The sequence below is a fragment of the Rhinolophus sinicus genome, linkage group LG01, assembly GCF_036562045.2.
Source record: "Rhinolophus sinicus isolate RSC01 linkage group LG01, ASM3656204v1, whole genome shotgun sequence".
NCBI classification, from domain to species: domain Eukaryota; kingdom Metazoa; phylum Chordata; class Mammalia; order Chiroptera; family Rhinolophidae; genus Rhinolophus; species Rhinolophus sinicus.
In genome coordinates, this window is record NC_133751.1 from 147,651,441 (window position 1) to 147,678,961 (window position 27,521).

General features: G+C 38.7%; 1 protein-coding gene across 3 annotated transcripts in view; it reads right to left on the reverse strand.

Annotated features, from left to right (window-relative positions):
* Positions 1 to 2,045: 2,045 nt before the first annotated feature.
* Positions 2,046 to 27,521, reverse strand: part of ITGB6 (integrin subunit beta 6) — a 129,588-nt gene continuing 104,112 nt past the window's right edge. For all 3 annotated transcript variants that reach the window (XM_019727259.2, XM_019727260.2, XM_019727262.2), the window contains 7 exons: positions 27,106 to 27,240; positions 26,472 to 26,889; positions 22,107 to 22,329; positions 19,979 to 20,076; positions 15,101 to 15,220; positions 9,769 to 9,935; positions 2,046 to 4,222 (listed from right to left, as the gene is read on the reverse strand). In XM_019727259.2, coding sequence (XP_019582818.2) covers positions 4,124 to 4,222; positions 9,769 to 9,935; positions 15,101 to 15,220; positions 19,979 to 20,076; positions 22,107 to 22,329; positions 26,472 to 26,889; positions 27,106 to 27,240 — 1,260 coding nt within the window. In that variant the 3' untranslated portion in view covers positions 2,046 to 4,123. The remainder of the gene's footprint in view (positions 4,223 to 9,768; positions 9,936 to 15,100; positions 15,221 to 19,978; positions 20,077 to 22,106; positions 22,330 to 26,471; positions 26,890 to 27,105; positions 27,241 to 27,521) is intronic.

The window sequence follows — 27,521 nt, forward strand, 5'->3', positions numbered from 1 at the left end:
CTGCTGCAGTATAATGAAATTTAACAGAAGGGAGAATTTCTATTTGTCACATTTCATTCAATCCCTGTTTCTTATTCCCTCTGAATAAGGATTTTTTTGTTCCCCTTTTGATTCCCATAAAATGAGGATGATATAAAATCGTTATGATATTTCAACAAATTTACTCTTTCGAGAGGTCAGCTTTCTCCTGTAGTTAAAGAATATTCTTGGTGAGATGCTTCTCTAGTATCATGTCCCTTCAAGAGGTACTGGAAGGAATCGGTGTGGAGAGGTGAAGGAGAGAGCAAATTGGAGGACTCTGGGTTGCTTTCAGAGGATTTGTGGTTTGCCATTTGGGGGATTTCACAGGAGTGTTTCAGTGCACAATTGTTTCTGGTGATGAAGAATCTTAAAGGGGAAACCAGACCAAATTACATTTACCATGTGGACTCTCAGCTGAAACCCACATAGAACTGGGACTTCTTGCTTTTGCCTTAAAGCCCTCAGGCTGCCTCAGTCAGGAAACAGCTGTCCCGAAAGGATGAGAACATTTGAATGAAGGCCAACCACTCCCGTCTCCATATATCTCATTCTCAATATGGCCCATACATAGTTGCTGCCCTAAAGACTTTTTCTTCCCTCTTCCCAAACTTCTCAATTTTTCCTGGATCTCCCCCAAGCCCAGGCAGTAAGCCCTTTGTTTCTTTACCCTCCCTTCATTGGCTCAGTGCTTTACTGTTCAGATCAACTTAGCATTCTTCTTTGAAAATTTCTGTTTTTTTGATAACCCGGATCCAACTGCCACTGTGCACTTGGGCAGAGGACTTGCTTTGGTCCCCTGACCCCTGGGGAATTAGGTGGAAGATGGGGCTTTACTGCCAAGGGGACCATGTGAGTTGGTGTTGGGGATCCCGTACCCTGTTATTGTGTATACAATTGTTTGTTATCTTCTCCCCGACTTGGGAGCACAAAGGTTGCTTATTTTGTTCATTGCTGTGTCCATAGCAAGAGCACAGTCTAGTATATACTAGATACTTAATATACTGAGTGAACGAATTTATTGAGCCCGTGATGTGTCAGGGATTGTTATACCAGAAGAGATAGGCATTGTCACTGTCTTACAGGTGGAAAATTTAAGGAAAAAAGTGACTTTCTCAGTGTTATTCAAAATGGGAGCAGTTTCTGGATTTCCAGACTTCTGGCCTTTAGCCTACAAGAAACAATTTGTTTCAGAATATAATCACTCTTGACTTGACTTTCTCTGTCCTTTTGTAAGGAACGGGACTTTCTAAGACAAGACTTTTCTAAGCTGACTCCTTTTGCTAGTATTTGGCTTCTCTCTGCTTATTTTTTTCTGATTTGGAAAATGAGCATGCACCGTGGAATCTACCAAATGATTGCCCAGAAAAATAGCACAACCTGCCCGTATTAGTTTGCTAGAGCTGCCATAATGAAGTACCACAGACTAGGTGGCTTGAGAAACAGAAATTAATTTTCTCACTATTCTGGTGGCTGGAAGTCAAGGTGTTGGCTGGGTTGGTTTCTTCTGAGGCCTCTTTCCTTAGCTTGCAGATGGCTGTTTTCTGTCTGTGTCTCTATGGTCTTCCCTCTGTATATGTCTGTGTCCTAATCTCTTCTTCTTATAAGGATACCAATCATATTGGATTAGGGCTAATGACTTCATTTCAATTTAATTACCTCTTTAAAGACCTCATCTCCAAATGCAGTCACATTCGAAGATACTGGGGGTTAGTTAAGACTTCATTATATGAATGTTAGGCTGGGGACCACATTTCAACCCATAATATTAACCCTGTTTTTATAAAACATGGAGTAACATCTAGGCCTGTTTTAAAAGGTTTTGTGATATGGCTATAGAGACCATGCAGCAAATTACAGCCCATTTACTGCTGTCTCCTGCTTTCAGGGGCTGCCTCTTTCTGTTTTCCTTTTTGGCCCCAGGCTGAGGTCAGCAAGGCAGTCAGAACAGGTCACAGTGGGATCCAGAAATCCAAGAAGAGGGTTTTGTATCAAGCAAATAAAAGGAATTATCATCCATCTAAGGCTCGTTGTTTAAATTACCATGTTTATTTATGTCAACACAAAATACAATAAAACAACTTACAAAAACCCATTTTATCTTCATGTAACATAACTCTTCAGTGAACAGAAGTACTACTGTTAATGTTTTGGCCTTTTCAAGGTCCAGCCTTGGGTCAAAACAGCATTCAGAGAAATAGCAGATTCTTCTCTATATATACACACAAGAGGGAAACTTACATTTTCTAAAATCGCATTCCAGTAGTAATATAAAAATATCACATGTAGAGGTGACTACTACTGTTGTGTCATCAGCATTGCCAGTTCCTTTTTGCTCTACATTTTCCCTAGACCTTGGGCTTCAGTCAGGAACCTAGAGGGTACATTAGCCCTTCAGGTTTCCAAGGTGATTGTTTGTAATTCTTTTAATAGAGTGGTGTACTCCGCAAGTGTCTGATTTACCTGAGTTATTTAGAAACCAGAAAAAAAAAAAAGTCTCCAAGTGATCGATGTGTACAGATCTACTTGTAGGATTGAAGAAACTTATGGATTACTCGGTGCCAATTCAATGGTTAAACATGAAGCCTCCATTACATAATGAACTCTTCACCTAGCACAAGACTTCACATTACTCTTTACTCAAAGGTAATAACCATTGCACAAAAGTAGAAGACCTCACCTGTATTCCAGTTGTTTAAATGCTATATGTTTAGCCTCAGTACATTTTCAAGCAAACGATAGTTATGTATCACTTGACTCACAAAATCTTCCTATTATTTCACTGACAAGAGTCAGTCTCATGGAAAGATGGAATAGTTTGGAGCTAGAAGATCTGGATTCTGGACCCATTTCTTCTTACTCTCTGAGCTCTAGTTTCCTTATGAGGATCAAAGAAGGTGAGAGTGTTTTTACAAGTAGTATTTACTATAAGAAATATTATTCTGCAGAGTCCATCTCTTCAATCAACACATGGATCCCTATTTATTCACATGTATTTTGCAAGTAAAATCTTACATTTTAAAGTAAATATATTATGCATATTTACCACATGCAGCTGAAATGTCAAGTTGGGTTATACAAATGGGAAAAGAATAGAGATTTTAAAAAAACCTATTAGTCATGAGGGACTCTTGATGTATTTGATTTAAAACCACTTAAAATTTTATTCTATTTAACTCAGGTTCCTTTTGTATTATTGGACTTCTCTTTGAATAACTATGTAATCATTTAAAGTAACTTTTTAACAAGAAATTAAAACTTTCATATGATTTCATATGATTATAGGGGTTAAAGATTGCAAAACTGAGTAAAATGGATTGAGAAATATGGGAGAAACAACAGTCTAAAAACTCAGAATTAGGAGGGAAACTGAGTATAGAAGTTTATTTTTCAGGTAATTAAGAAAAATCTAAATGATGAATTATTATTTTTATTTTTTCTGGTGACTTCCTATTTTATGAATTACTTCTTCCTCATCTGTAAAACAAATAAAATATTTGTGTACCTGACTTTTAGGTGCAGGCAAATCCACAGAAATTAATATTAACACTTAATTTTAATTTTTACACTTGGGACATCTTTTGAAGAATTGTATTCTTTCAGCTGAAGTAAAATCAGAATCTCATTTCTCACAGATTTAAAAAAAATTCTCTTGTAGGAAAAGGCGGATTTAGTAAAAGTTTGAATTAATTGGCAAGTGGGAGTATATAATGTAAGAATATGGACTTTGTGACTTTGCTGAGACAAAGACTTCAGGTAGCTATATTCCTGCAACAAATGAGATTCTAATTTCAAACATTTTTCAAATGCAAATCGGGCCCTCATGAATCATTTTGATGATTTTTTGAGACACTAATGCAACAGAGTTAGTATTCCTCAAATGTTCCCCAAAGTCGCCCCTTTGCTGAGGATATTTCTCTTCTTGATTATTTTGAACCTGTCAACATAGTCTCTAACCTTCATACAGAGAATGACTGATCTCCAAATGACCTATTATTATCTTAAACCAACCTCATTTTGAAGCAACAAAAAAAGAAAGAAAATTAAACAGTGCATTAACATTTCATATCAGTGAAACAGACTTTTTTCCATGTATGAAGCAGTTCTATCCATCTGTGGAAAGGTCCACCTTTTGTTTTTCCCTGTGTTTGTAAGTTACATTTTTAAAGGTACTGGTGGAGCCTCTGTACAGTGGATTGGTTCCCTAAAAAAAAGGGGGAGAAAAGAGGTTCAAATTAAAGTATATGTACATTTTATTACACTGTTTTCATATATCTAAATAATTTCATTATACGTTACCAATTGGAAGAATGATCAGTCTCCATCTTGGAAGCCATTTGAATAATTTTGATAAATTTCACGTCATATTTTCAGTATTTTAAAAGTTATAAATCTTCATTTTATTTGTCTAATATGCAGAGCTAGTCCCATATGTGTATTCTAAAAATCTTACCCTTTTTGGAAATGTACTATCTCATGGATAGAAAACAAGACTTGAGCCGTTTTGGTCACTGCTATTTCACCAGCACTGAAAAGAGTGCCTTGTCCACAGTAATCACTTGGTATTTGCTGAATGAATAGAATGAACCAATAGGTGACCCAAAAGTGAAATGTAAAGTAAGAAAGTAAAAAATGGGAAAACTGAACTTGTAGAAGCATACAAAGGTGAACGGCACAGTATGTGCCTTTAAGAAATGTGTTGTCTGTGACAGGCACCAAACAAGGGCACAAATAATTTTGGTAAAATGAGATAAAAACTCAGAAAAAAGAGAAACTAGCTGCTTGGCACAAGCAGGGAAAGATCCCCAGGGCAGTGAACTAGGTGGATTTTGCTTCCTAGAGAATAACAGTGTGTGAATTACAGAGTCACAAGAGGCTGGTGTTTGGGACACTGGGCTCATAAAGGAGCATAGGTCCCAAGGCAGGTTGGGCAAGATGGCTTTGCCCTTGAGGCAGTGAGGAAGTTGGGTGCCAGTGCCTGGATAATTCAGCTCTGTGTTTCCAGGCGCTGTCACCAGGACCAGAAAGATCAAACCTCTCTAGGTGTTTGAAGAAATACCAAGTTTGATCCTTCTATTTTTCTCCTTTAGTTTCATTGTTCCTGGCAGGCACAAGACATCTGGTTAAGGTATGGTTTCTTCTCTCCCACTTTCTAAAGTTGATCACATGGGCTTTGGTATCAAACAGGCTGAGTTCAAACCCAGCTCTACCACGTGACCTTGCTTAAGCAACTCCCAGTCTTGGTGTCCTCATCTGTAAGACAGATTACCAAATGCCTGCCTCGTCCACGGGATAACGTACTTTAGCACAGTGCCTGGCACATAGTAAGTTCTCCATAAATGCTGCCTCTTCTCATCAGCTCTTACTATAGCTGTTCTTCACATTGGGAATTTCCTTCTCTTTTACGTTCTGGAGGGGGTTGTAAAGATATTTCTCCCAGGGTTTTGGTGCTCTTAACATTTCCAAGCCCATTTTTGAGTATGTACGGCATCTAGGTAATACCAAAGACCCTCCAAATGACTAAATCTTATACTTTGGTCTCCTCACCCCAGAAATTGCAGAGATGGTAGCCGTTACTAGGCATAGATTTGGAAAACAAGAATTGCATTTGCTTTCTCAGTACATTTCTCTCAGCTCTCAGAAAATCTGAATAAAAAATGTTCTCTGGCCTCTCCCACCTCTTGCCCTTGGATTCACTGCAGTGTCTTCATTCTGAAGAGAAATGACACCTGCACCTGTTTCCATGTTGCCCAGAGCCGGTGGCCTGACCTCTGACTAACACGTTACTTTTGTTCATGTGCCTTTGGAGAAGGATGCTATCTCAGTACTGAGGGCAAATAGAAAAGAGGTTCCTTGGTGGTCGATGATCAGCGAAGGCCAAGACACCATATTGCCTCTATGCCTGAGGTCAGCCCGGATAATTCTGAGGGCCTTCTGGTCTTTATTTAGTCTTGCTGCCATAAAAACTTGGGATTTGGAGGGTGACGAGCATAACTGAATGCAGTCTTAGATGCAGGTAGATTATCATTTGCAAACAAAAATCACATATAGAATTCTATTACGTTTAAGAGACTCTAAGCTATTATGTTTAAGTTGGTTACAGAAGAATAAGGATCTCAACTGAAGAGGAAAGATTAAAGAAAATAAGAAGTGCAGAGTGGGGATGATGGGTGAGGCGTTGTCCTGGAAGAAGAGGGTGGCTTAGGGAACAGAAAAGACTGAAAATTCAGAGTAAATGGCTGTGAGAAGGGTCAGCTTAGATCTGCGTAGTATCAGGAACTCTTTTGTGCGCCCCATCTCATGTCATGTCAAACATATTAAAATGCACCCCAACCCCAATCTAAATATAATGTATATGCACAATAAAGGAGGTGGCTTGAGTTGCAATTGACTGAATACACAATATTACTTTGTAGACATTTAGCTGAATGTTTAATGTTGATTGTGCAGTTTTCATTCTGTATTTTGAAGCAACTTCATTTATTTAGGTCTGCAACATTTTGGGGGTCTCTTGCACAGCTAATTATAGGGCCAGGCCATGCTAATAGTGGGTGGTAGATGAAGCAGACTCCACTGTAGTGGGAGGGTCAGGTGGAAGTTTAAAAGTGGGGGAAGAGCAAGTACATATTGAGGGAGGAGTGGGGACAGTAGTGTTCCCTGCCCGCAGCTGATGATCAGAGCTCAGCAGAATGTGCTCAGACTGGGTTTGTTGGCAGGAGAAAGTATGGCAAAGTCCGATACTGCCTCCTCTAGTGCCATGCAGGTGGCAACTGCCCACGTAGGATTTCCAGCTGAGACACAACTTGTTCCTGGCTCCATTTCTAGTGAGTCTGCTCTCCTTCACTGTTTAGACTAGGTTGGGTTTTCCCCAACCATCTGGGGTGACCAGGCCAATTCCTCCAGGAGTATGGAGATGCTAATTTAGGCCATGGATTCTGCAAACGCAATGGCACATTTTTAGAGCGTGAAAAAATGGTAATAAGAAAGCTCTCTGTCATGACCCACAGTCTCTTCATGATTGCCTAACTGCCAAGTGCAGACCTGATTTGCTTAGCACAGTGCAAAATCAATCCATGACTGCTAGAAATGTCAGACTGAACTTTTTTTTTGGCCTCTAGTTAATGACTTGTCATCCTAGAAAAAAATGTCTAATCAAAGATGAATTTAAATATCTTCCCTTTCTGTTTTCATAAAGAATATGGATTTTTTTTAAGTGTAATAAAATGTACTTTTCTTATGGTAACGATGAAATGTTTCAGGGGCAAGAATGAAACTCTTTCTCATCCTGAGCTCTGTCTGTCACGTTTAGAGTCCAATGGGGGAAGAGGGGTCTGTGGGTCAGGACACCAACTACCCCTACTGACCGTGGAGGTCCCCCAAGTTTTGAAGGCCAATCAAATTCAGTTCTTCAAGAAGAAATAGATGTTAGATTAAAAACAGAATCAAATGGAGCACCCCAAAATTAATGCGCTGAGCAACATTTCTTTCCAAAGGATGTATTCGTGAAATTTGAACTGAATTATTTGAATTCAACCTCTTTTGCATCCAAGTGAATAATTATTACTTAGTCATTATCTAGTCAAGAACATCAAACATTTGTTATTCAAAGAACTCAGTTTAATAAGGGAATAACATTTTTCATTCATGCTTTTATCTATTTAATGATATTTTTGTTCCATTTTAGCTGAAGAAACAGCAAAAACTCAGCATTTGAATTACAGTCATGTTCTACATCCTGAGGGAAAACAATGCATGTTTTGGGGAAATTAATTGTTAATTAAATTGTTATTTTAAAGATATTAATCATTTGTCAGTATTCATGACTTTGTATGAGAACATTAAAATGTGCTGGTTGGTAGATAACATCACATAATTGCTCAAGAACTTGTTTGTGGGACACCTGCTAGTTATTTCTAGGGGTCAAGGCGGTGCTTGGAAGAAGAGGTTGCAATTAGGATCATCAGTTTGGGAAATCTCTTAACTTCTCTGAGCCTCAATTTCCTTGCATTCAAAATCAGAACATCAAGAAGACTTCCCAGGGCTGGTAGTTTTTCCACTAACTGCTGCGATTGTTTTTTTTGTGCTAACTTAACCACATTCTTTTGCCTGGTTGCCCTTCTGGCCATCGCCAGGCATTTGCTTGACAGCTGATGACAGCCATGGCGAGAGCATCAGGAGAAGTTAACCGTGCCAACACTCTGGCCTCATAGTCCTATGTGCTAAGTCACCAAAGTAACCTGTCAGGTTACATTTGACCCTGTTAGGGATGGATAAATTATATTCTAAATGCAAATCCACAATTCACTTTCCTGAAGGGTTTTAACTATGCAAAATCCATACATACACAAAAGAGGAAAGCTGTATAATGAACCTCTGTAGACCCATCACCCAGATTCAACAATTATCAAGATTTTGCCACACTTGCTTCAATTATCCATCTCCCTCTCTTAGCTAAATTATTTCAAAGCAAACACAGCCTTCACTTCCTTTCACCTTAAAATCTGGGTTAGTTTTTAGCAAAGTCATAATTCCAAATTATCACACTTAATCAAATTAACTCTAATTCGTTGCTATCCTTTAATGCTCGGTTTATATTATCCTTTTTCCAATTGTCCAAATAGCGTAGTTTTACAGTTGGACTATTCAAATCCAGACCAAAACAAGATCAATACATTGCATTTGGTTGTTGTGTCTAAAGGCATCTTTAATGGGAAGATAAAATAGATAAAAGTTTTTATTGTCCATTGTCCTGCACCATGCATTATGATTATTTCAAAATAACTCTGTAAGATAATGTCCCTTATCAAGATAAATTTATCCAAAACAAAAAATTTTCATTTGTTTTAGGAATTGAAGCTATCACTATAGACTTAGAGAAAAAAGTGTTAACAGCAATTTATTTGGGCAGGTGAACCCAAAGGAGCATTGTGTTTGCTTGTATTTTCTCCTGTGATATTACTGTTTTTAGAATCAGCAATGTAAGATAATTGCTATTAGATAGTTGGATGCACCATTAAAGAGAGAGAGATGAAATTAAAACCATGAAATTGTTTCTATGGGCCTCTAGAAATGTAATTATCTCTCCTGTGGAAAAGAAACACAGAAAATTGGAGTCCTGTTTTGTGTTTGCTTACTGTGAAGAGGAGACACATAAATTATATCTACTGAGTACATATATTTAAAGGTTGATACTTTCTGCTTTTTTTCCCCCCAGTAGCTGTTTAAAGTTTATGTTATTCAGGAAAACTAACTGGATGGTATTTAAAAATTCTTCTCAACTTTGCTTTGTAACCTATTATGAGTAATGAGTATTTCCATGGTAATTGGCATGAACTGTTTAGTACTCATGCACATTATTCCATTAGCTGTAACATAAACAATTTATGGAAATGTTTAGATAGAACACCTATGCTTTATCAAATGGGGCCTGAGGGGTCCTCCTGGTGGTGAGAAATAAAACTATATGTCCTTGATTTTCCTAAGTAGCTATATAAAGAGATTCATGAGACTCTTCAGAGTGGGGGAAACGCCCCTACTGGACAGAGAGAAAAATGTATGCTATCAGGGTTATCTGGGGCCCAAAGCAGAATAGAAATCAAAGCTGTTGGGGCATGGTGAGAGGTGTAGAGAAAGAACATGCCATCTAACTCTCTTTTAGAGCAGATGGGTATCTCTTAAAGCTCATACCCCCTCTCTTCCACAAGACACTTTCTGCTCTAGACAATGAGTAACCCCTAAGTATTCACGTACCGTTTGCCACTTGGCCTTTGATCTTTCTGCTTCAAATTTGGCAACTTCTTTACGATCATGAAATGACACCAGCAGCTTCCAAATGCACAGTAGGACAACCCCAATAAGAAGAATAGCTAATGAAACTCCCAGCATAATCATGGGAATGTTCGGAGGTTTCGGACAGTCTGTGAAATCAAAGAAAATTATATTGAGAAGATGGTACAATTAACATTTTTGGTAAACAGTAAACATTTCTCATTGAATTTTCCAGCCACACTTTTTCTCCTGTAGAGAGAATATAGTAACACCTTTTGTTTTGCTGATTTTTTTTTTTTTTAAAGATGAGTCACTTGTTGAAAGATAGCCCTATTCCTTCAAAGTAGAGCGAACGATAAAGTAAAAGTTTGGTTATTCAAGGCAAATACTGGCGGTGCCAAAAAAAAATCTATTGATCTTTTATTATTGGTATATATTGAGTATTACAATTTTAATAGTCTTTTCATTTCTTAAAATGTGTGTACATTTTTTTTTGGCACATTCTGTAGATATACACTTGAGGGGCTGACTCAAAAAGAGTTAAAATCCAAAAGAGTGACGATTAATGAACATGCAATATTTAAGGGACCATAGAAAAGACTATAGTTTAATCACTAAAGCTGGTCTCTTCTGGGTATATGATAAAGTACAAATGGAATGTGTGTGTGTGTGTGTACGCGTGCATGTGCCAGCACACACGTGCACACACATATAATTAATTTTTCATGGATTTTCTTGATATATGAACTGTCTAGGGGATTATATTCAAAATCATATAAAACCTAGCTCCTGAAAAGTTTACTACTTGCTGCTGCTGAGTTTTTTTAATATGAAGACAATCATAGCTTTTAGTTTTATTTTAACTCCAATGCCTGGTGTCCTGGAAAGTTTCTGTACTGGGGCCAGGGGAGGGGTGTTTAATCCCCATCTGATGTCTGGTAGCTGTCTGAAATCCACCAAGACCTTTGATCTCTCTGAACCCAGGGCCCTCATCTGTAAAACAAAGGTGTGGGACTTCAGTGTTCCCTTAACTTCCCTGAAAATAAGATTAAACCCAGGTGTTCATGCTTATTAAACCCACAGCTTCCTAGAAACTACCCCCTAGATTCTGATTCAGTAGGTCTCGGATGGAGCCACAGATTTTTCATTACTGAAAGTATCCGGTGATTCTTATCTTCAGGGAAGTTTAGGAAGTCAGATGTTCTGGATAGTCCTTTCAACTTGAACGTTATATGAAATGCAATTTTTGACTCTATTGATATTAATGTAATTTTGCAATTATACAGTACCTTCCCTCATTGACAGCAGAATGACTAATAATCCTTGCCTGGGAGAGGATACATTTCTTAATGAAATATTATAATTAAGCTCTCCCTTTGCTTTCATGGGGGGAAAAAATCCCACATAGAAATTATCATTAAATATCTGCCTCCCTCTGCAAGAAGTGAAGCAAATCCATGGTATCTAGGGAGGAAATGAATCGTGCGTAGTTTATCCTAACTCTTATTGCTTTTAGATATTTAATAAGGAGAGTTATACACTCAGGACTAATCATGCTGCTTTCAAGGTAAGAAGCTATAGCTGATCTGAATTTGAGCAGGACTAATAAGCCCCTAACAGCATCATGCCTGTCCTCATACACCTTTGTTCTTTGGCCAAAGAACCAGGTAGGGAGATCAGGCAGAAATAAGTAAAGGAGCTGATGAAATAGCAACTGCAGTATGAAGATCTAAAGACTGTTTCTAGCATAGGACACGAACCATGGCCGCTACTAATAGGTTAGCAACACTCCTGCAAAGAAAGCGGCAGGTGCCTGTCAACGAGGATATATACTGGCTACATCTTTGACTCCGAAATGTCAGGGTGGGGCATTGCATGTTCTTGCTCAAAGCCAGATGAAGCTTGCCAAGACCCTGCAGCTAGAACCTGAATTAGGAGGGCTCTCCAGTAGGGAATAAAGAAAGGAGACACAGGCATGGCCTGGCAGAGATAATTATTGTAAGAATTTAGAGTCATTGGGAATTACACATTTCTCAAGACAAGAGTTTGGCCCGAGTACCACAGCGCATTTTACACAATAGAAATATTCACTTTTTATACTCTCTTTAGTATTTCTTGAGATACTCAGACTGAAGATGTATTTCTAGGTGGGAGAAGAGGGCACATTCTGTGCGCAGCCCAGTGTGGCCTCTTGGGTCAGTGTTGCATCTGATTTTAAGGTGCTGAGTTTCTAACATTGTGGGCCTGGTAGCTCTGCCACAGGAGGTACTGGGCACTAGAAATGTGACTTTTCCACATTAGGTTGTGCGGGGAATGCAAAATACACACTGATTTCCACAATATTTTGAAATGACAGTATTGGGGAGGTAATGAATTAAATAAAACATTATTAAAATTCATTTCACTTGTTTTTTGCTTTTTACTTTTTAATGTGGTTACTAGAAATGTTTAGATTATATATGTGGTTTGCATGAACATTTCCATGGGACAGTGCAGGTCTGACATTTCCAGGAGTCAAATATTTGCTATGATCGTGCAGCCAGGGGGAGGCAGTATAGCACAGCAGTGACGGGCATGGGCTCCGAGCCGACGGCCAGCTCCCCAGCCAGCGCAGGTGCTTAATTGCTGCAAAACCTAGCAAATCGTTTAACTTCTCTATGCCTCCATTTCCTTATCTGTAAAGTGGAAAGAATGGAAATACCTGCTTCATATGGGTATTGAGGGTATTAAATGAATTAATACATGCAAAACATTTAGACTGATATCTGGTATATAGTATTAGTAAGGGCTCGGTAAATGAGAGCTGTAGTTGTTGTTATTATTTTTATTATTACAACAAATGTACTCCCCCCGCCCTTGTCTATCCTCAAGACCTCAAGGGTCTGGAATCTCCAAATTGGAAGCCATGGGTGTGACATTCACACCCGCATCCCTCTTAGGAAGGCTCCCCAGCTATTATTCTTGTCTGAGTTCTTTATGAATGCAGCTCTGACCTCTGAGAGTTTCTCTAGATGTAAGAAAAAAAGATGAGCAAAGCTCTCCCTACATTCACATATGCCCTGATGGTGACCCTTCACTTGGTTTCTTTTTCAGTTTGTTTGAAGGATCCTGAGAATCCTTAACCTCCTCCTTTCTCATTTTACCTCTTTTCTATCCAGGTCTCCCACTGGCTGCGCTGGGAGTCTCTGGTGTTAAAGCTGTGAGAGGGAACTAGGGGCTCCTGGGGATGGGCTCCCGCGCAGGGCCCTTGGAGCTCTGGCCTGCCTAGGAATGCCAGCATTTGCCAGGAGCTGTCAAGTGACTCTTGTTAAGCCTCAGGGAGGTAACTTTTCCCTACTACAAAGCATAGGGAGACTAAAAAGCCTTACTAAAAAAGCGTCAGGGCATCGAGTGCTCTCAGAAGGATGGCATATTGATGTGCCACTCATATTGTGTGGAAGAAAAACAGGAAAAAACTAATAGTCCAGTAATGAGGAGGCATTTATCAGCCAAAGGCACATTTTTCACACACACACACACACACACACACACACACACACACACACACTTCAAAATCAAACCTACTCGATACAAAAGCCCCCAAATTGAAAACAGACCCTATTCTGGAAACTTGTTCTTGTTATTTGGAACTCATTTTTCCAATGGAATTAATATTACAAAAAGTGGCTTTGATTTTTAGAAAAACTTGATAAAGCCAACAGAGGGTTGAGGGTCTAGTTGAAGAGTTTGATTTTATAAACAGATGAGGAGGCAGGGTTCTTGTACCATAAAGTAATTATTCCTTGTAAAGTATGATTCACCTTAAATTTTCTGAACTAATGGCCCCTATGATGTATTTTACATATGCATTTCCAAGAAGTCCATTTACACGAGATTTTCAAGAGCACGTCTCCAGATGCACTCTGCTCATCTGAGCTTCAAGGTCACAGTCACAATCAGAGCCTTGTCTCTTGCCTTGGGCCAACCTCTCCATCTCCCTGACTCTCAGCACTGCAAGGTGCTATTTTTCTAATCATCTTCTCTGGATTCGTTTATAATGTCTTGAACTTCCTTTTTGATTACTTAGGTATTGCTTTGGTTTTTAGATTCTTAAGGGATGTCAGTTTGATATTCTTGGTTTCAAATTCAGGACTTAGTATTTTGTCCGCACATTGATAATCAAGCACACACAGCAAAACACCTGTGCCTTCTAGCCTGCCCTCGCTGCTCTTGTCTGGGGTAGATCTTAGGCTCCGAGCATTTACAGGGAGGAGAAGGAGGTGGCTGACAAGGGCTGGAATGATCTGATTTAATGCAGTCATCATTTCTGCTGGAAAGGTTTAGGGACACATTCTTAACTGAAGACAGAAAAGGGGAGGCACCTGTGAAGATCGAAGAATGGAGCCAAAGCTGTCAGGGCAGAGTTGCTCAAAGAAGGTCTTAAAGCCATCTGTACCCAAATTCCCTGGGCCACACATCAGCCCTGCTGATTCAGGATGCAGGCATTTTAACATGCTCCCCAGGTGAGTCTGATACTCTCTAAAAATTAAGAACTTCTCAACAAAAGTACCTTTCCCACTATTTTATTTTCTACCTAATATAAACTCTCTCCCCTTCACTGAAGATGAGTTTTTATTTGACAGCTTCCCGGGTCCCAAACCGACTCCATAAGTTGGTGTAGAGGAAAATCCACAGAAGCAATGGACTCTGACTTCCTTTATAGATTATTTCCTTCCTCACTTTCTGCTTCATATCGTTTCTGATTCACCATTATCACTTAATGAACCATGACTGTAGGTTATGAACTGGCACATGCATCACTCCATTTAATCCCTGGGTCAATCCTTAGAAGAAAGTACTATTATTTTTCCCATTCTACAGATAAGGAAATCTCATCTGTAGACTCAGAGAGGCAAGTATTTTCCAGAATGTCAAGCAGCCATTAAGTGGTAGAGCAGGATTTGAGCCAAGGTTCGCCTGATTCAAAATTCATTCTCTTAGACTGTTAGGCTCCTTCCTGTTAGTCTTTCCGAAAGGTACATCTTTTGCTTACATTGTATTTAATTTGCCCACCTCTCTACAATTCATCAGCCAGCTTTCCTGGAGAGGATGGTTGGTATAAATACACTCATCTTGTTATTTGGTCTTAATAAAAAGACATTGGATCATATTGTACCTTTCAGTAGATATCTTTCAATTATTGTGAAAGTAGAGGCACTTCAACAAAAATTTGGAAATGTCTTTCCTGGCAAGCTACCCAAAGTGTCTCTCTGGTTGTTTGTTCCTCTCCCATGTAGTATCACTTACCATTGACAATGGAAGGCATGCCACCCACCTTTCTCGTTGATGCTGTGAATGATAGTTTTCCCTTCGTTATCTATAGTTATTAGGAATGTAATAAGACATTCATTTTCTCCTTGCAGGGAACAGGAAACAGAACTATCCTTTGAGAAATCTGCAGATAAAGGAGTCATTCATTAGGTTAAATGAGATCCCAAAAGAGATTATTTTTAAAGCAAAGCAGTATTGAGTTTTAATATGCAAATAGGAATTTTTAACATTGCAGAATAAGAATAGAAAAGACATAGGGTTTTTCCCACCAACTGAGGTTTTAGTTTCTACTCATGTTCCAGAAGAACAGTTCCACGTGTGGTCAATCAGGACTGACCATCAAATGCACCTATCAAACTGATGGGGGCAGGATTTCAATAGAGTGGAAGTATTTCAAGGCAAGGTAGCCCTGAAATGGCCCTGATTATGGTCATGAGGGAGCTATACGTTCTTGGCTGAGAGCATCTGGGAGGAAGCCTAGATTATATTTCAGAAGGAGACTACATGGTCCAAACTGATACTGACCCTGTAAAGGGGACTTTCCTACAATGGCATAGTCAGGATTTCAGGCCACGTATTGTCATAACAATACATATAAATTAATATCAGGAAATGGAGACTGAAGTGTTACGTAGCCCAGGGACCAACAGGATAAAAGTAAACCCCAGATTGAAAGGAACCCAGGATGACAGTTTGTCTAACCATTCAGTATAGCCCCTTTCTTAATTTAAATATATATATATATATATATATATATATATATATATATATGATCCAGTTTTCCTCAAATCTTTTCCAAATAGAAATTTCTTTCTTGTTGAGCTTATTCAAGAGGCAGAAAATAAATGTCATGACAGAAATTAAAAATATAGTAACATGGTCTATCTGAGATGCTAATACTTTTTTTATTAGAAATTCTAGTGATCTGGCACCTATTCGAAAATTATGCAGCATTTTCCTAATTAAAAAAAAAAAGAAAAACTTGCTTAAAGTTCTCCTATCTTCTAAATTGGATCCTTTTTAATGATCTCATTGCAAACACTTTTACAGAAACCTGTAAATGGAATGACCATTTATTAACCTAACATGTTAAGACAGACGATCCAATATTAGTGTACTATGACCCAATAGGTCAGCATATTGAAACTGGGACTGTCCCAGATTATCTTGCACATACTCTGGCTAGATTTATAACTTTTTTCATTAGCTTAAATACAAAAAGGTTTTAATAAAACAGAACCTAGATATGTTGCTCTGACTTGAACAAAGAAAAATTAAATAACAGGCTATTTTTGGTTCAAAAATGCAGGAGCCACAGAAACATAGAAGTATTACACTGCTTTGCATTTAGGCTATAAGATAAAAACCTCCTATCAGGGTTTGTGAGGAGTATGCTCGTATTATCTACGAAAACGGGGACTAGTAAAAGTAGTAAAAAATTTAGCATTACTGTAAGATTTCAGATGATAGATTTAAGTGAACAAACTATTTTTGAATCCACAAGAAGCATCTATTTACATAGAAATATTAAGAAATTTAATTACAAATCATTTTCATTTGGTCATTCCCAAATGTTTATGATCATTGAAATCACGAGGGAGTTCTGAAAAATATGGATTTCAGGGACCCATCCCTGCGCATTCTGATTTGAGAGGTCAGAGGTACACACAGGTGTTAGTATTTTTAGTGAGTTGTTTAGTATTATTTTTAATAAGGTGATTCTGATTAAGAGGTTTGGGAACCTCCAGGCAATACTTGGTTAGCGAAATTTGTGTCATTTCACATGTTTGATAGCAACAGAACTGCATATGTAATTCATGCTTTGGTCATTTTTATATGGCCTTCACCACACGCCCTCCTATTACACCACTGCAATTCACTAGGATTCATGGAGTCTTGGGGAACATGGCTGTTCCTGTTAGAGTAGTTTCTTTCCTTCCTTTCCCCTCTCCACCACGACAATGCATACCCACTCTGTTCCTCTCCAACTTACTTAGTGGAACATTTTATTTTCAGGTAGAAAATATGTGGACAGCTTATAATACGCCGTTCAGTAATATTAATCCTGCTTTTTTATTTTCTTTTAAATAGCTACACTGAAGCACAGGGAGGCTTAATTTACTTGGCCGGGATTATTTAAGTTTTAATGGAACTGCTAATATGACCTTTGAGTCATGACTCCCTTCTTGCTTTAATTACTACACCACTCCTTTTCATGACTGTTAGGACTCTAGATTTAGCCTGTTTTATAGTGTTTGGGTATTAAAATGGTATTATTGAATGTGCAATGAAAGGGTGCAGCTTGGGTTGGAGATTTGCATAATTAGCCGCTAAGGTTTTCTTTTGTTGCTCAAAAGAAATGGAGCTTTCTTTTCTGCCCACCTCTATGAGTGCCAGCAGTGCTCTTCTAGAATAATACAATGAAAATAAGATCTCAGGCAGTTCATGAAATCATACTTAGAAAAGAAAGAAATGTGAGAATGGGTGTGAAGAGACCAGGGTCTAGGAAGGTCCAGGAAAAATGTGGAAAATATAAGCCGTCTGCACCGCTAAATCAAGATAACTATGTGTTGAAGACCTCTGTCCTGGGCCCAAGCCAGTAGTTGTCAGAGAAAACAGTTTCCCAAAGGGGGAAAAAAAAAGGATTCTGTGGTCAAATAAGTTTGGGAATCCCTCCTTACTTTAATTCTTCCCTTGCCTCTCCTGAAAATTCGCAATGCACATGTAATTTAATGTGCATAAGAACTCTTGGGAGTCGCTCAAGAAAGTAAAAAGCTTAGCTTCCCATTTCCAAAATGTATAAGATCATGGGTATTTTTTTTCCATTTAACACTTTCAGAATTGGTGTTCCATTGAGTACACTTCGAGTAACAATGCTCTGAGTACACAAATGTTGGGTAAATTAAAAATGTCTCTTTCAGTAAAATGGATTGAATAAAGTTAAACCACACATCCTTAGAAATGCTCACACAAGTCATCACAGCACCACCGGGGAACAATTTATTTAGATTATAAAGTCATACTTATTTTATTTTACTCTCTGTGTCCTTGTTGGGGGAAGTGTGGGCTGATAAAAGACCCTTCAGAAGAGCAAATATATTGTGATAATTTCAAGGTGGTGTGATCACTAACATAACTGGGTGAATAACTTGACATAGACCTATAAAAATGCTCATTAGAAAAGTGACATTTTAATTCACAGGCTGACAAATATATTCGTTCTCAAATTCATCAAGATTAGTCCTTTAAATGGTATTAAAAATGATTATTTTCAATTTAAGAGTAAGAAATTGTTGTGTTCCCCTCTTTTGAAGATAATTTAGTCAATTACACAAAAGGAATAATGCAAATATTTTAAATGCCACTTTAGACCTCTCAAATCCAAGCATTTAAGATAATGTACTTAGAAAAATGTGTACTTAAATATTGTAATTCCCTGTTGATGATTTACATGTTTCCAAGGTTCACTCCTTTTTATTTTTTCCCTCAGCACATTCAATTTCCCATGCTGCTACTGAATTGAGTTCTAGTAATTGGCAGGGAATTTTCTGCAATTTTCAGTCATTCCTTGGGAGCACCTAGTAAATATCCCAGATGTTTGCTGTGAAATAAAGCCAGAAGGATATGCTGAGACTTTATACTAGTTACTAACTAATGTGGACAGTCCACAAATACCACTTTACTCAGTGCTTTTACGGCATCTTATCTTCAGTATTAGTGTAGGGGACACACCATTTTGTCCAATTTATGGCTATTTGGCATATTTTTCTTTAGTCCCCAGAAGAGCACAGACGAGGGGTTTTACGAGCACTTATCATGCCCCTCCATACAGGGTTATTCAACTGTGCACAGTCAGATATCTCAATTTTGAAACAATGTAGGTCATTTTCAAAACAATATAAATGTCACTTACTTATTCCATTTTGGAAATGGATTAATTTCTGTATTCTAATTCTGTCTATTCAAGACACATATCCTAGAGTGTCATAAATTATTGTCTTGATTATGCCACTTTGCCTGAAATACATTTGGTCGCATCTCTACAGCGTGCAGAGCGGCAGTCCTACCTGAGCAGCATGATAACGCAGAGAGTTTGTGATGATGGAAAAACCAGTCCCCAGCCAGATTGTCCTTTTAGGAAGAGTCAGTCCTCTTCTTTGTTTTAAAGTTCACCAATTATTTTTTCAATGGCCTTCTCAGCTAAAATACAACCCATTTAAATATCTGAGATGCTATTTTGCCATTAGGAAGAATCTGATTGTAAGTAATTAAATTTAAAAATGACAAGGGAAAGCAAGAGCAGAATTTGTTAGCAGTTAAAGGTAACAGGCCCTTCTTGTATTTGGAGGGTGAGACAACAAGGAATTAAGGATTGTCATGTAATGTCCATGTTGGGAAAGTTAGGAATAAAGCATACAGAAGGAGGGGAGGGGAGAAAAAATGACCATGAATCAATAAGTGCCCATTGTCAGATGGCTGCTCTCAGGAAACCCATATTATACTTTGCTTTGTCCTATTTTACAATCAGATGATAGAGGATGATTTCAGGTTTGGAGTTAACATTTAGATGTTTCTTCAATTTCCTTCAATTCTAATTCAAAAAAGTATAGCATCCTGGACATCTCTACAATTTCCTTCGTTAAACAGAGGTGAATTTGCCAACAGAGCTGAAGTCAAATAAGAGTAGCCGTGACTTTACATTGCTTGTATCTCCAGCCATCAAATGTTTAGCCTTACAGGTTGCATTTACCCTTAATAACTAGCATGAGTAAACTAATGCCTGGGTACAAATGAAGTGCAGCTACTGGAAAGCCCATCACAGAGTTTCTGCCTCACGAGAACTAAGTAACAGGAAAGGAAAGCAATGTAAGACAAGTAGAACCTTCTTCTTCATTGATGGTCACACCAGCTAGCTTGCATTTGTCAACACATTCTTCTCGGGCCTGGCCATCTGCAGAAAGGTGGCATTCAATGCAGCTCCTGTGAACATTATTCAACACAGTTTATCAGTTCATGTTGACAGAAAATAGATATGCAGCTGGGATGCTGTCTTAATGCTGTCACTGTGTTGCTTTAGGACTGTCTCCTAGAGGACGATGCCTTGTGTTACTTTCAGAAAAATGGTTGGGTGATATCCAAGAGGAAACTGCTTTATTCTTAATTCCACTCAGTAATCAATGTTCCCTGAGTGGCCTTGATAATAGCTACTATTCTCATTTAACTCTAATGATTGCTCTGATTGGTTAAGTTAAAAAAAATCAACAACACTCAGTTATGTTGGTATTTGATTTAGCTGTTTTCGTTTTACATTTCCCTGGGAAGCATTTATACTGCTAAAATATAATTTGAGACTAGACAAAGTTTGAATTTCTTAACAGAAATGCTCTGTATTTTAACAAGAATTCCAAGGATTCATATATACATGTCATGAATGACTATTTAAAAGTTTCACTTTTCTGTATTTCTTTTGAATGAACCCAAGCCTTTGATAGAGGTGGTTTCAAAAGCTGAGCATTACAGCTTGGATCCCCATTAAAACAGGCTTTTGAATAAAAGATCACTATTTGTAGAAAATTATATTTCCAAGAACATAGCCCAGGAATGAAGCCACTCTAATGATGTCTATATAGCAGAATAAAACTTAGACCCTGAATTAATCTTGTATGAAAATCACTTTACAAACAGATTGTGTTTGGAGTACCCCAAAAGAGCCCAAGTTTTCTTACTGTGGGCACACATCATGCTGCCTCTCTCTTCCCCTAGCCATGGAAATGTATGCTGTTCCAACTGCTGGAAACATGCCCCACCCCCAACCATGCCTCATCACGTCTCAGCCCAAACTACACTTCCTTAGGCAAGTCTTCCCTGCCCCTGACCAGTTAGTTGCCTTGCAGTGGAAGCCTCTGAATTCCTCTGCAGGAAGGGCTTAGGAACAACAATCTATGTGGAGATGGGGATAGAAGTCTTGTCTGAAAGTTGCATTTGCGTTGTAAGCATATTGCATTTATCTTGGAGACCTTGCAGGGGGCTGCTGGAGATTGCAGAAGCCCTTAGAGTCTCTATCCCGTTGTGCATTTCATGATGGCTGCCCAAACTAGTCAGGTAGACCTACTGCCCTCCATATAGTTCTTATCATATAGTGCCTTTTATATCCCCTACTGTAACTGTCAGCCCACGGAATGAATATTGATTTTCTCACTTTGTTTACATTGGAAATGCAAATATCACCGCATTTTGGGTAGCAGAATCAATGAAAATATGAGCTTCTTAAGCATGTTTGCTGCATAATACCTCATACACTACAACGTCATAACACAGCCAACTTGGAAACTTGTTTCACTGGATCTACAAATGTTGCCCCACTTCCCTTAAGAAGTTATCTGCCAACCAAAGAAATAAATTCCTGACTGGAAAATAAGAAAACGTGTTTTTATTTTTGTTGTTATGGCAGAAAAGAAACTACAATACCCAAAAGCTGTGTAGAATGACAACCAAAGAAAGGTGCCAAAGAGCATGAGCGGTAAAGAAGTAGGAAGGAATTAAAAGCCAAGATTGTCTTTCTGTCTCTGCTTCCACGAGTCTATAGATAGGAACGAATCAGTAAGGTCAGGCTATGAACTTCTCAATAAGAAAGCAGCTTGTCTGTTTCCCCTGAAAAAGTACTGAATGTGGGTGTCATCAGCCTACCTCCAGGGCATTCCTTATGTGTGGCGGGCATTGTCACGGAGAGGTTATCTGACACTATCAGTGTGGGACATCAGCTCAGCTTCCCCTGCCAGTCTCTAGCAGAAATGGGACATTGTGGCCCTGCATAATCAGGACTGAGAAAAAGGCAAGCCAGGGACTGGCGTTCCAGGCTGACGATCACAGAGGCCGTGTGGGTGCTGATGGATGCTCAGAGACCAAACCCAGCAACAGCAAACTGAGGTCTGAGCTTCTAAAACGTCACGGGAACTTTGATCCTCATGAAACCTCTGGGCAAAGGGGACTGGAGAAAGCCAAGACATTACCGTTTAGAGTTACAGAGATCGCCGCAGGTAGGACAACGTTCACAGGTGGGTCCGGAGGCTCCGGGGTGCGTGCAGACACACTTGCCACACACACAGTCCCCTCGCCCGCTGCAGAGCACCCCGTCTTCAGAGATGCACACGTCCGTGCTGGTTGTGCAGTTACAGTACTCGCCGGTCCAGCCGCTCCTGCACACGCACTCGCCACAGTCACACTCGCCGTGATCTGTAACACAAAGCGCTCTGTTTCTTAGGGTCAATCACCACTTTCAGAGTTTGGTACCATCTGTGTATACAGAGGGTGTCAAAAAAGGCATACACATTTTAAGAAAGGAAAAAACTGTTACAATTATAATACTCCATATATACCGATAACGAAAGATGAATACAAGTCACGTTTGACTTCTGCAATTACAAGAGGTGCTCAAAGTGGTTACCATCCGCGTCCAGATGCTTCTGATACTGCAAACTACTGCTTGAGCAAAGTTGACCAAAGTGTCCACTTGTACACATTTTTTTGGCACCCCCAGTATATATACTAAAAAGAGATATACTACTCTAATGAGATAAGAGTTGAAAATTATCTGGATCCATGATATTAAGACATATTCCAACAGTATTTCACAACCTATTTCATTCATAATTGAACTAATTAACTCAAAGCTAAGAATAGGTAGGCGATTTAGGCCAAAACCATTAATTTAACTTTTATATGTAAGTTATCCTCTAAACTACAATTGCTTTTTGTTTCTTCCTCAGCAAAAAGGGAGATTTACTTTCATGATAGGGAGATATTTTTATATTTAAGTTTATCCTGAAAAAACTAATACAGTGTATAAATAGTTTCAAGAGAAATGTGTATTTCCAAACGCTTTGAGAATGTCCAAGTGCATGTAAGGATTACTTGGCAGAAATTTAGAAAACCCTTCCAAGAGCTCCATTCAGAATTAAGAAACGCCCCTTTCTGTGGGCCTTCCAGAACCATGACCTGGTCACAAAAGTTGCTAATTGATATCTACAAGCAGCTAATTATCCAAAACACCTATTCATACAACAACAACAACAACAAAACCTTTATAAAGGCTTCATGTAGAGGCAAGACGGAAACCAAACATCAAGAAAAAATTATCAGGCTCTTTTCAGATGAATAGATCTTTATGGAATGCCATTGACTGATAACTGTAAGTGTATAATGGCAGGATTTTTTTTTTTTTTTTTCTGTAATGCCATTTGCCTGTTAGAGTTTCTAATCTCTTAGAATCCAAATATAAAAGACTAATGGAATTTGGGCAAGAAGAAAAAATCAATGGAGTCCTATATCTGTGAGTGCTTACAAATGGATGAAAAAAGGTGTATAAAAAAGAACATTGTGATAATAGCCCTTCAGAGAAGTGGCGCATTGCAGAATATATTAATCGTAAAAATAAATGAGGTCTACATAAGAAGTGGGGCTGTAGCCTAATTGGGCCTGTTGCAAACAGCACCAACAGAATGTCCGGGCACAGGGCTAGGCACAATTTTTACTCCTACACTAAGCACAATGCCACACACATAGTAGGTACTTCATAACTATTTGTTGAATTTGAATAATTGTACTTACTTTTATTATACCTTTTATAGAGAAAGTTACTGGTAACAGAGTAACATCCTTTGCAATTTTACCATAAAGCAAAATAGCTTTTGAGAAGCAGTAATGGTTGAGTGTTGTAAATTACCCCAAACTATGAAGGCAGTTGGCACCGGTGGAGTTTCCTGAGACCAACTGAAAACATAATTGTATTTTCTAAATAAAATTTCTTTAGCAATCACTGTAGCTGATACAGAGAGAGGCACTCTTGTCAGACCTTCCGAACTACAACGAACAGAACAAGTCATTTCTTTGGGGGTTTATTTCTGTTCGCATGCATGAGATACAAGATAAAATGAAAGACCATCAAGAAACTGGAAGAAGTGTGCTACTGAACACAGTTTAGCAATTTACACTGCCCAGGTCTGTTTGCTCTAAGATTTAGGGGGTGAAATATAGGTGGGGTTAGTATTGCTATCATATTGTATTAGATTACACTTAAGGACTTTTTTTTGAAAGGTAATTTCAAATGTTTTGAGCACATATTTTATTAAAAGATTTGTATTAGAAATGCGATCTGAGATGCTGTTGAATATGTTCTTTCTAAGATGGGGTAACGGTCTCTGGCTTCAGACCATGTGCTGTCTACATTTTGTGAAAACATGACTGATGGGGGTTTGGAAACACACTCATCAAATAAAGAAATACACCTCTGAATGAAAGGGGAGAGAAATGTGTCTCAGTGTGGACAGATCCTAAATTTTTCACTTTCTGGGGTGAAGGAAGAAGGCAGCCTTGGAGGAACCTATTGGTAGAAATAGCAGCAGCAAAGGAATGAAACGTAGGTACACTTCTAAGTGTAGCAAATGGTGTTCAAGGAGCTTGGAATTCTTTGAGGCTTCTTTTCTCAAAAAGAAAATCAGTCTCTTTTATATGCCCCTGACACTGTGGTTTTGAAAACATAATTTGCTTACTTTTCTCTAAAGATAATGGTTTTCTGTTTTGAAAATCTGCCTGCTCACACACTGTGAAAAAGGGAGACACGAGAGCTTAAATTCAGCAGTTAATATTTCAATTGTAACACACATTTATATCATTTTAAAGTATATTAACACATTTGTAATTCTTTTTTAAAAGATCACACATATATGTATATATCAGAATGATTTTAGAGTAGTGTTATATGTAATTTATTCTTAAACTACAATGATTTTACATCTACAAATGATATTAAAACATAAATATTTCTGCTATCTAAAAGTTTTCTCAATCTCAAAAAATTCTAAGCAATTTTTCAATTTTACCCTTTCCACAGCCTTCTTTATATGCATCCTTATTCATCTTTATTATACCCAGTGCCTAACCTAGTACCTGTCACATAATAGGTGTTTAACAAATATTTGTGACATGAATGAAGTCCCTGAAAGTCCATTTAGGGTTTTTTTTTTGTATGTGTGTCCGTTGTCCTTGACCTTATGCTACTTAAGCAGCCTAGCTTTTAATTTTTCCAAAGTAATCAGCATTAAGAGTTGGGTCAGATACCTGGCAGCCCAATCCAGAAAAGTCTGGAAGATAATGGAGTTCAAATTACATGCAGTTTTGTGAAGTCTGGGTAATAACCAAAGAAAAGGCATTTCCATCTGTTATCTACTTACTCGTAGGGAAATAATAATAGATATGCAAGTTCATTGGGCAGAGATCTCACTTTAGACAAATGTAAGAGCTGGATAAAAACAGAAGAGAACATCTGATATCTACAAGAAGTATTGGAAGACTGGTCCTTAACAGCTTGTTGGATTTAGACGTGTGGAGGGGACGACAGTGATATTTCAGGTGACAGGATCAGAAGAAAGAAAGCTCAGTGCTCAGAGGGGTAGAGAATGAATATAAGGGGGCTCAGACCAAGCCAACATGTCAATTGTCCTGGGAGACACCAGGCAACAAAGACCCTGCAGTGTGAAGAGAGGAGCTGAGACCTCTAGGAAACATTCCTGGAAACTTTTAAGCAAAGGCCCGATCTACTGAAAATAGACCTGCAAGGAAATTGTCTGGAAGGCATGTGCAGAACAAACTAGTGGAGGAAATAGGAAGACTAGAGTCAAGAAAGCTGGGATCCTGTTGCATTCACCCTGGCCTGAGGCCTGTGGATCAGAAACTGGGGTGGTTGGTATGTGTGATGGCGTAGATTGAAGGGAGGAAGACTGGACATGAGGCATATAGGTTATGGCAGAGGGGGAAATAAAGGTAAAGTTTTTCAGGAGGAAGAATGTCAAGAAAGGTGGAAGGGAGAACTCTTTGTTTGGGGGGAAGCTAGTCTTATTATTCAGACCTTATCTGTTCCTCTTTCTTTTACAAAGTCAAAGTCTGTTGACATTGTTCTTAGTAATATTTTTTTTGGATATATCTCCTTGGGCAAGGGAAACAAAAGAAAAAATAAACAAATGGGACTACATCAAACTAATATGTTTTTGCACAGCAAAGAGAACCATCAACAAAAGGAAAAGACAACCTACCAAATGGGAGAAGATATTTGCCAATGATCTATCCAATAATGGGTTAATATCCAAAATATATAAAGAACTTATACAACTTAACACCAAACAACCAAACAATCCAATTAAAAAATGGGCTGAGGACCCAAATAGACATTTCTTAGGTCTACAGATAATCCACTTAGTTGATCAGCAAATATTTATTGAGCACCTACTATGCCCAGGCAACTGTAGAAAGTGCAAAGGATGCACAGCCCATTCTTAATACTTACACAACCACAGAGGAAGGTGGATTTAGACATAGCCTACCTCCACAGAGCAGTCCTTTGTGTCTCACACAGGAGAAATTGTCACACTGGCAGTAAGGCCCATAAATGTTTCCGTAGGGAGACAAATGACAGATGCACTGCCCACAATAACAATCGCCTCTTCCACTGCACGAAGGGTGATCTGGGGTCTCCTTGCAGGAGTCTGTGCTCAGCATGTCCTCTCCGCACTCGCAGCGAGGACCCATGTGGCCAGGGTTGCAGGCACACACCCCACACTGGAAGGAGCCATTCCCATTGTGGCATTTGGAGCTGTTCACGTCCACTTCTTTCTGACAGTCACAGTTGCATTCCGGAGTGACAAGTATTTCTAGGGTGTCCCCCAACCCCACAGGCTTTATGATTATGTGCCTGCTTCTTCTCTCACAGTTTGATATACTCACAGTCACGTTGAATGAAGCCTGGAAAAGAAAATACTGATTATCTTCTTTTATCCACCAAAATGCATGGGAGGAAGCAAAGCCACATGGGGATCAGCTTTGCCAAAAGCGTTTATTAGGACATCTTGGAAAATCGCTTTTGAAATTCTTGAAAGGACAAGTCCAGCTTCAGTGCATTAAGGTAACTTCTGACTTCTCTGAATTTTTTTTCAGACCGTCTATTGCCCATCTACTTACCGTGTCTCCCACCTTCATGTGAGAGCATTTCTTTTGGTGTGGGAAGAGGGTCCCATTGTTACAGATGGCTGTGAAGGACAGGTTAAGTCTTTCTGTGTCTCCTAATACTTCCAGTTCCACCTCAGACCGTAGTTCCTTTAGTTAAGACATAAAGAGTTAAATGAAGTCGCAACCAAAAAATACAGCCAGAAGGAGAATCTGAGGATCATGTTCATGAAACTACAAATGAATAAAATTAAATTTCTTTTTCTAAAAAAAATTTACCATATCAGCAATCAAGCAAGCAAGACACACACACCCACACACGCACACACACACACACGCGCGCACACACACACATACACAGTTGTATTTTATCAAATCTAAGACATCATTAATTATAAGATACACCATTATTTTATGACAAATTATGACAA